This window comes from Chamaea fasciata, unplaced genomic scaffold (genome assembly GCF_029207755.1).
Source record: "Chamaea fasciata isolate MVZ Bird 193981 ecotype frontalis unplaced genomic scaffold, bChaFas1.0.hap1 SCAF_11, whole genome shotgun sequence".
NCBI classification, from domain to species: Eukaryota; Metazoa; Chordata; class Aves; order Passeriformes; family Sylviidae; genus Chamaea; species Chamaea fasciata.
This window is the reverse complement of record NW_027094096.1, coordinates 15,617,720-15,626,960: the sequence shown is the minus strand read 5'-3', so window position 1 is coordinate 15,626,960 and position 9,241 is coordinate 15,617,720. Positions and strand designations below refer to the sequence as shown.

At 51.5% G+C, this 9,241-nt stretch overlaps 1 protein-coding gene across 1 annotated transcript; it reads right to left on the bottom strand.

The window, feature by feature from the left end:
• Positions 1-411: 411 nt before the first annotated feature.
• Positions 412-4,965, bottom strand: GMNC (geminin coiled-coil domain containing). The gene is made up of 4 exons (XM_066193852.1): positions 4,392-4,965; positions 4,189-4,274; positions 2,689-2,805; positions 412-1,294 (listed from the first exon to the last, which is right to left on the bottom strand). The coding sequence occupies exons 1-4, from the start codon at positions 4,963-4,965 to the stop codon at positions 650-652; spliced, it is 1,422 nt and encodes a 473-aa protein (XP_066049949.1). The 3' UTR covers positions 412-649.
• Between the last annotated feature and the right edge of the window lie 4,276 nt (positions 4,966-9,241).

Genomic DNA, 9,241 nt, shown 5'->3' with positions numbered 1-9,241 from the left:
CAAATCACTTGTAACTAAGTAGCCTCCAGGCATTAGAAGTAGACCCTGTTTTTATTTTGAGACATCATCAAAGAATGTGACAGCACCATGGAACTGCAGGTAGGTCAGCCTTGTGCAGCACCTAAGGCAACCATGGGTACTTGTTAAATCCAAGGCAATCTGTGTAGTCAAGAGAGACATAAATCACTTAGAAACTGCTGATCCTCAGCCTCCAAACTATGCATCCTTTGTTATTTGTGGGTATCTGTGAGAGAGGTGCTATTCCCAAAGTGAGACAGGTGTATTCCCAAAGCAGTTTCCAGTTTGGTGCTTGTGAAAGTGATCATTAAAGGTGAAAGCCCTCCAGCCTGGAAACTATCAGTAACATGGAAGAGCTGATGACAGAAACCCAGGAAACAAGTAAAAGCAGGTATCTCAACACAGGCACAAGAGAAAGGAATCCAGTTTGAACATATGGGGCAGAAAATTGTCCAAGTGCACTCTGGGGTCACATCTGTGAAAATCTGTGAGGGGAATGAGGAGTGGGTTAGTGACAGAGTAGCATTTAAAGAAGCCCAAAAGGGGTCCTTTTTTCTGCCTGAACCTGTCTGATGCACAAGGTAAGGTGTGACTCCCACATCCCCTGTGGCTGAGCCTTGATCCAGGTGCATCATTCAGCCTGCTTGGGCACCCAGGTGAATCTCCAGCCCCCGTCGTCGTCCCTGCGCACAAAGGCCTGTCCTTGGTGGAAGCTGTGTGTCCTCACATTGCGGTGGGGACTCAGGGACGTGGTGAAGGCCACCTCTGTCTTGTTGGGTGACAAACCACCAGTCAAATAAGGTAACCCACAGGCTGGGAGGGAGGGAACACTTGGCACTGGCGAGGAGACGCATGGTGCTGGAGAAAATTGGGGAAGGAAGGGAGAATCCTCGCTGCATGGATGGGTGCTGCTGCTGGCTGGAGGCATGTTGCTGCAGCTAAACAATGCTGCTGCTCCTTCCCTGTGCTCATAGTCCACTGCTCCCCCAGGGCTCAGGCAGTACGTGTCTTTTCTGAGGTCTGGGGACAGGGCACTGTAGTTAGCTGAAGCTTCATCAATGGTGTTCACATCTTTTAATCCTAAGGTCTGCAAGACCCAGCTGTCCACAGCAGGGCTGGCTTGCTCTTCACAGGCAGTGAATTCATTGAAGAGGTTCCTTCTAGCTTTGGAAGCATGAGGAGTTTCTTGAGGAACAAAGCAGTGGTCCTCTTTTAATCTCCTCTTGGTACTTTTGAGGATAGCACAGGTTTTTTGCCCATGGCCAGACAGAAGTTTCTATTTAAAAAAACCAGAACAACAAGGTGGAGACAGAAGGTTAAAACTTGAATTTCTAGATACCTGAGAGCAACATATTTCTGACCTCAGATGCACAAGGTGGTTACTACTTGGTTACTACTGTCCTTACAGAGACACTTTTTTTCACCTTCTGCTTAAACACATGGGTATGACCAACTATTTTGTATTTTTACAGTGTCTGCAACAACATTGTCCCTGAAAGAGAAGAGTGTGACCATGTCAATAAGACCTGTGCTTTGAGGGCATTCCCAGCCCGGGGCTCTGTGTGCCAGCAGCACTTGGCAGGTGAGCAGGGCATGGGTGGCAAAGTGGCAGCCTGACAAAGCCTGACCCAAAGTGACCCAAACTGCTGACAAAGAGGGAGGATGCAAAGGTAACTCATGCTGGGACAGGGGTGATCCTGACCAGGCAGTGCTCAGAGCACTGAGTGGCCCTGCACTCATCAATTCACCTCAGCTGTCATTATCCCAGGACAAGGGCCCTTCAGGCATCCTGGGATGGTCAAAGGAAGGTAAGAATAAACAAGGAAGGTCCCCACCATGTCACGAATTCACTGCTCAGACACCTCCCATGACAGTTCCACACCAGGCCCTTCTCCACGTGATACGGGGTGGCTGTGTCTCCCTGCTGTCCCCAGGGAAGGAGATATTTTCTACTGCCAGGAGCCAGGTCTGGCCATGGGAAGGAGGACATGTCACACTATCAACTCATCAACAGGATGGAAAAGGAAAGTCTCTTATGTCCCAAAGTCTTTTTTACCTCGTGCCCAATCCACAGAATTGAGCAAATAATCAATAGTTCAGTTTCATGGGCAAGGCTGGAATAGCAAAAAATGTCTTTAAGCTGACAAGCTATTTTTGTTTAGATGAGAGACAAAGAATCCAAATGTTAAAAGAACAACCCTTCACAGTTTAACAGAATGTTTCGTCCAACCTGAAGTGTTTGATTTTGTATTTCACCATTAAGAACAAAAAAACACACACAACTTTTTAATTAATAAACTGGAAAAAATAAATCCTTATCAAACGGATAATTGACAAAACAGAGACATTCAAAAACATATATTCAAATTTGAACTTTTTACTGAAAAAAGCACTAGAGGGAACAATTTTACCTTGACTATATAATCGTAACTTACTTATAACTAACTAATAAATTAAACTTAATTATTCCAGGTGCTACACTGTCTCCACAGTCAGAACCTGACAGCATATCATTCCTGGAAGAAACTGTCACCTTTGTGAATTTAAATGTGAGTGTGAGTTCCACTGCAGGTTGTCGCCACACTTAGATTTTCCATATATTTTACTGGACTGTACCTAAGCAACCTGTTCCTTCTGCACACATTTGTATGACAGGTTTGAACACAATACCTTGGCTTTTTCTTCTAAACACTTAATCAGGGCAGAATTCAGGTATTGTCGGAGGTTATTATTTTCTTCATGTAACCTAGCAAGTTCCTCTTCCTTCTGAAGCAAAGTATCTTGAAGCTGTGGAATAGAGATACTGGTGAATAGGTGTTGACTCTGTAACTTAATAGCAATTGCCCTCTGGTACAAGCTGCTTGGATTTGATGATCTGGGTGTTGCTTTGTGAGCTCAACCCACCCCCTCCAGCCTCTTGTCTCTATAAATCTAAGTGGCATGACTGTTCAGTTTTCACTTTTGACTTCCTTAAATCTTTAAGTGAGTGCTTGAGAAGATTACTCTGAAAAAACCTGCAACTGCAGAATAATAATAGAAAAGAATTACAGGTAGCCCTGTGAGCAGCCAGAAATGGTCACGGGCATGACAGCAGCTTCAGGATCTCCTCTTGAGCTGCAGTAAACATCCCTTTGCACTCCTCCTTCCCATTTATAGCTGGCTGGTGCAAAAAAGGAGGAGGAGCTGCAAACTAACGATTTATGGGGGTAGAGTGCAGAAGGAAAATGCATTTGCTTTTGCCTTATGATACAGCAGCACTCGGTGATCTCTTCAGTTGTGGACCCTACTGTGCCAGCCATGGTACACATACAGAGTTGAGATAATCCCTGGTCTCAAAAGCTGAACAGGAATGGCAGACACCTAACACTTTTCCATGGGAAATCTAAGTGTTTTACAGATAGATTTTTGGCTCCTGATCATAGCTCTGGAGACCTCTTTAGGAGGACAAGGAATCTTCTGCCAAGGACCACAGGCATCTGCTGAGCACAGACTCAGTCAAGAACATATTTAAATGATTGAGGCAGAGCCAAAGAAAGAAGTACACTGATATCTGGAACTCTGGTTTGATTCCAGGGACCTTTAAGCTAATATCTGAATTTTCACTGACTTCACTGTATCAAAACATCATTCCAAGTACTTCATCAGAATCATCCATCTGGAGTTCCTTCATCCAAGACAGTTCAGAGTTTCTCCTGTCTCTTTCTTTTACATGAAAGGTAAGTGAAAATAAAGTAACAAGGAAAACCTATTGGTCAAAATGATTGATCTTCCATGTAATTAGGCAATTCTGGTGGAATCATTTCCCATGAAGTCAAACCTGGTGGAATCAGGAGGATTCACACTACCTCTTTTTAGCCAATAGCATCATCAGAGCCTGAGGGACCCCCAGTTCATGCCCCTGGTTTTCTTTAGTGCCAAGGCTGCTGCTGCAATAGGATGTAAGAGTGGAGGAATGGCTCGGGAACCCCACCACAGTTGGTCCAACTTCACAGGACAACATGGGGAGACAAATACTTCACATAAGGAACAACAGTTTTGTGTCACTTCCGACATCCGTGCCAGTGACAGGGAGACATACCAAAAGCCAACCCAGAAGGTGCCATACGAAACATAAAGTTCGGGAGCCTCGTGGGGTGAGCCTGGATGTGCTGGGGGACGAGGAGCCTTTACCTGCTTGTTTCTGTAGAGCTGGGAGGACAGCTGGTCTCCCTGCCACGCCGCGTCCTGTGCATCGAACTGCGGGCTGCAGAACTGGCCTGCGGACCAGAGCGAGGATTAGCCCGGCCCCGCACCGCTCCCGGTCCCGTTCCGCTCCCAGCCCGGCCGGGGCCGCGGCCGGTCCCGCCGCCCCGGCGGCAGCTGAGCGCACTCACCCGGCGGCCGAGGCTCCCGCCGGCCCTGGCTGTGCGGCGGCTCCGCGGCGCAGACGGCGGCCCAGGTCTCCTTGGAAACACCGCCGGGGGCGGACCAGGGGCAGGCGCAGCCGGAGCCCCCGGCGAAGTCCGGCTCCGGGCACGGCCGGCCGGCGCTCTGCGGAGGGAAGGGGCCGAAGCGATGGGGCGCTCGGCGGGCCCCGTCCCCAGCCGCCGGCGGGCCCCGAGGAGAGGCGGTGCCGGCCCGGCCCCGCCGCGCCCCGGCAGCAGCGCCCGGCGGGGCAGCGCTCTGGCCGCTGCTGTCCCGTCCCGGCCGGGCTGTGCTCAGGTGCCGTCGCGGGGCAGCCCCGCCGCCCCTGCCAGGCGCCGCCGGCCCCCGAGCCCTGACCCGGTGCCCGCTCCCCGTTTTCCCGGTGGCACCGCTCCGTGCGCCGAGCGCGGGCAGCGCCGCCCCGCCAGCCCCCGCAGCACTGGGGCTCCGAGCACAGCCCGGCCGGGGAGGCGGCTCAGTGTTCTGCAAGCCCTTGGGAAATGCTACGGTCCTGAGTGGGTTTAGGGTGAAGGGAAGTCCCATGCTGTCCCTTGACTACCATGGGCGTTCGACTCAGCTCTAAAGCAGCAGCAGAGAGCAAGCAGAGTCACCTCCTGGCTGCTCGCACTCTCTTCTGCCCCTGCAGTTCTGCAGGAGTTCCAGACCGCAAAGCCTGGGGTTGTCTGTGGAATCACCCTTTCTCCCTCCTCCAAGTAAGCCTCATCTGCAGCAACTCTAAATTTCTGCAAGAAAGGCAACGGCAGAGCTTGGAGCCTCAGTCAGGGAGTCTGCCCACCCATGGGAAGGCAGAGCTGCAGAGACTGCACTGGCAGGTAGAGGAGAGCCCTCTTTCTTTCCCATCTTAAGAGGGCACAAAATCTATTGCACTCCCCCAAGGGAGAAACCAGCTTCTCCTCCTCTGCCTCGAGGTCGAGAGAAATGCAAAGAGCACTTACCATATTAGTGGCACAATGAAATGCAGGTCTTGGGAGCACGTTTCTGTTAAAGCCCCAGAGAGGTTTAAATGGCTCTGAAGGAGGGGGAGAGGGGGGAGACCGGGGAGGCGAGTTTAATCTAAAGGAGCTCCCAGTGACGCCTCAGAGCTCTCCTGAAACCCAGCAATCTGATTTGGTGTAAAGCTGTCAAACTTGTGACGTGAATAAACAGCAAACTTGCTGAAATCAAAGTCATTCTGGTCCCACAAATCAACACAAGGAAGGAGGGAAAAGAAAAGGAGGGAGAAGTAAAAAAAAAAAAAAAATCTTCCACACACTTCAGGGCAGCAGTGAACTGGTGCGTCTGAGTTTCACTCCAGGAAATGAACAGGCATCCAGGGAAACATCCCACATGTTCAGAATAAGGCTGCTGGTGTTGCTGGTGAGTTTTTTGATTTGTTTTGTTTTGAAGCCTTGTTTGCAGCTGTAAAATACAGCAGGAAGAAACAAGTTTGTCCAACCTGCCTGGCTGATGGAGTGGGTTTTGCCCGGCTTCTCAGAGGTTTGTAGAAGCAAGTATGATTCAGAGCACTTCTGTGGACAGTTGTGAGGAAGACAGGGCAGGTGTCAGAACAACAGAGTCTGCAATGACAAGCTCCTGCAAATGTCTCACTATATCGAGAATGTTTTCTGTCAAGCCCCAGGCTTCCAGAACATCTCAGGATATAAATGTGGCAGTGGTAAAAAAATTACTATCATAAAGGACCTACTATCATAACATTGCAAAAGCCACAAACAGATATGTGAAAGGCAGAGATTGTCTCCGCATAATCACTTCTAATTCACATCAGATTTATGTAGCAATCAAAATCCATGGACAAACTTGAGTTTTTCCCAGAGGGGGAACAAAAAAGTCAAACCAAAAGTCCTCACTGAGGATCTGTCTTTGAATAGCATAGGGAATGGTGGGAATAAAGGCAATAGCAGAGCAGTTGTTCCACCAGGATCCTGCCCCTGCCATGGCAAGAGCTGTTCCAGGTGCTATCCTGACCTGTCTGCAGCCAGCGAGAGCGAGGCTGGACTGAGGTCGGGCCGTGCTGGCATATGGGATGGTCTTTCCTTTCTCCCCTGGAGGACGCTCAGTGCTGTTCCCCAAAAGCAAGCCTCAGGGACAACACCTGAGGGACAAACCAAGAGGGCCATTTGGCTTCCACTATTTTATTACTGGCTTATTTTCCTAGGTTTTTGCCCAAGGTAAACTGGCAGCTGCACCAAATGAAACCACTGCCATCTCCTGCTTTTCTTTTTTCTTCTTTTTTCTTTTTCAACAGAAGTGTTTTAGAAAGACCTCACACTCTGAGCCTGCAGTGCCTGGGCTCACCCTTTAGCTTTCTTAACCCGCAGCAAGCACATTTGATAACTGCTGTGGTAGCCCACTCCCACGGCTGTCATCTGCTGGCTACCAGGGGACAGGAGCTCTGTGACACACGCCCAACGCGCGCCAAGGCCCAGCGCAGCCCCCGGGCCGGGTCTGGTCCCTTTTCCCTGAGCTGAGCTGCCGCAGGGCGCTGCGGCACCGCCGGCCCCTCACACCGGGCACAGCCCAGGCAAGCACCGCTGCTCTGGGGCCCCGCGGGCGGCAGCGCGCTGGGTAACGGCCCGGGGGTGCCGGGTGAAGCCGGGAGAGGAGAGGTGCAGGGGCGGGCAGGCTGGAGGAGCCCTCAGCGCCCGCAGCGGCCCCGTGCGAGAGGCGAGCGCCCCGCGGATCCCGCCGGGCCCCGCCAGCGGCTCCGGGCCCCGCAGCGCCGGCCGGGGCCGCCCGAACCACGGCCATGCTGGGGCTGCCCAAGGCGGCGTCATCAGCCCGCGCCGCCCCCGCCCGCGGGGATGGTGCCGGGGGGAGCCGCGGTCTCTGCTGAGGGGCCCGGACTGTCCGCTCCCGGTGCCCGGACTGCCCCGCTCCCGGTGCCCGGACTGCCCCGCTCCCGGTGCCCGGACTGCCCGCTCCCGGGGCTCCGACTGCTCCGCTCCCAGTGCCCGGACTGCCCCGCTCCCGGTGCCCAGACTGCCCCGCTCCCGGTGCCCGGACTGCCCGCTCCCGGTGCCCAGACTGCCCCGCTCCCGGTGCCCGGACTGCCCCGCTCCCGGTGCCCGGACTGCCCGCTCCCGGTGCCCGGACTGCCCCGCTCCCGGTGCCCGGCTCCAGGCAGGTCGGGAGGTGCCCGCCTGGCCCCGGAGGGGGAGAGGCAGGTGCAGAGGAGGCTGCAGTGGGTGAAGGGCAGGGATGCCCTGCGCAGGGGGTGCCCCCCGTGTCGTCTGTCGGGGCTGCAGCAGAGAGAGGAGAGCTGGGTGTCTGAACAGCACATCCAGGGGGTAATCCAAGGGGAGCACCTCTGTTATGAGGAGAGACTAAGGAAACGGGGACTCCCCTTAGGGGATCTCATTAATGCAATATAAGTATCTCAGAGGTGGGGGTCAAGAGGAAGGTGCCAGACTCTTTTCAGTGGTGCCCTGCGACAGGATGAGGAACAATGGCCATAAACTAGGACACAAGAACTTTCACCTCAACATCTGGAAGAACTTTCTATTGAGGGTGACAGGCACTGGAAGAGCTGCCCAGGGAGGGTGTGGAGTCTCTGTCTCTGGAGACATCTCAAACCCACCTGGAAGCCCGTGGGCCCTCCATTGTTGGGTCTGCACGGCTGGTGTGGTGTTGGCTGGGGGCTGACAGTGCTCGGCTTTCTCAGCTCGAGGAATTCAGGTCGACTCACCAAGGTTGATATGCTGGGGAGTGAAAGGTGGTATATGGGTAAAAGAGCCAAATCAGAGCCCTGATAGGTTTGGGAAGATACACTTTAGGTGACTGCCAAAGAAAGAAAAATGCTGTTAAAGGACAGAAACACCTAATTTTGCAAAGTAATGCATTGATGGTCACACATGATGATGGAAGAGGTCGAAGTCACAGTAACAATCACACAATGATGTGTGTGTAAAAAAACACCTAAATAAAAATAATCTGTTAATTTTCCTGTTCATCTGGAGCTCCTACTGCTTATTGCAGTTTATAACTCAGGATATTAACCTATAGACAGGTACACACAGGTGCCTGGCACTTGCATGAATCTCTGATCGTGCTTGTGAGCCAAAGGTGTGAGAAATTAAACCTGTTGAGACCGATTTGCAAAAATGCTTTTGAAAGGGAATTTATGCAGATACAGGTTATGGCTGTTTTTCTGATCAGTCTTCCTCCTTGAACGCAGGACTAAAAGGCACTTCCCAAATCCAGTCCCCTGCTGTTGAGACATTCTTAAACTTTTCAATCTCCCTCTTAAAACTAATTAGGTTATTTTCCTTATGTTATTCCCACTGTGAGGCTACACCGTACTCTGAGCTCTGATGGCTGGACACTTTCTAGTTTCCAGGCTGAATGTATTCATAGCAGGTATAATCCCTTTTGTCCATGTGCCAAACTCTTGCTCTAGTTTAGACGCTTCATCCCCCTCTCCAGTGTTTAGCCTTGATGTCTTTGCAAAGCGCTGTCACACATTGTCTTTTTCTTTAGGTCAAAGGAGGCAGGTTCTTTTGCAATCTTTCCTAACCTTAGGAACCCATCTCAGAAAATATTCCAGCTGGTATTAATTTGTTACTCAGATGGATGACCAAAGTTACTCAGGTTGCTGTGTAACACACCACTGTTTAGAGAAAAGCATGGGGAAATCTATCTCTTTTATATCTTTCTGGTGTATTTTAGGGCAGTCTTTATGTTTCTCATCAGTCTCTCACACCAGTTACTATCTTGAAATCACTGTCAAGTAGCAGTGAATACACCCATGGGCTTTATTTCCTGTAAAATGAAGTTAAGTCAAACTGAGTCTTCAGTGCTG

Excerpts from the sequence above, each read along its gene's own strand:
- GMNC (XM_066193852.1), bottom strand. The coding sequence starts at position 4,965 with ATGGGACTTCCCTTCACCCTAAACCCACTCAGGACCGTAGCATTTCCC. Across the intron at positions 2,806-4,188 it reads AGCTCTACAGAAACAAGCAG|CTTCAAGATACTTTGCTTCA; the intron begins GTAAAGGCTCCT and ends TCTATTCCACAG. Across the intron at positions 1,295-2,688 it reads GTTTAGAAGAAAAAGCCAAG|AAACTTCTGTCTGGCCATGG; the intron begins GTATTGTGTTCA and ends TTTTTTAAATAG.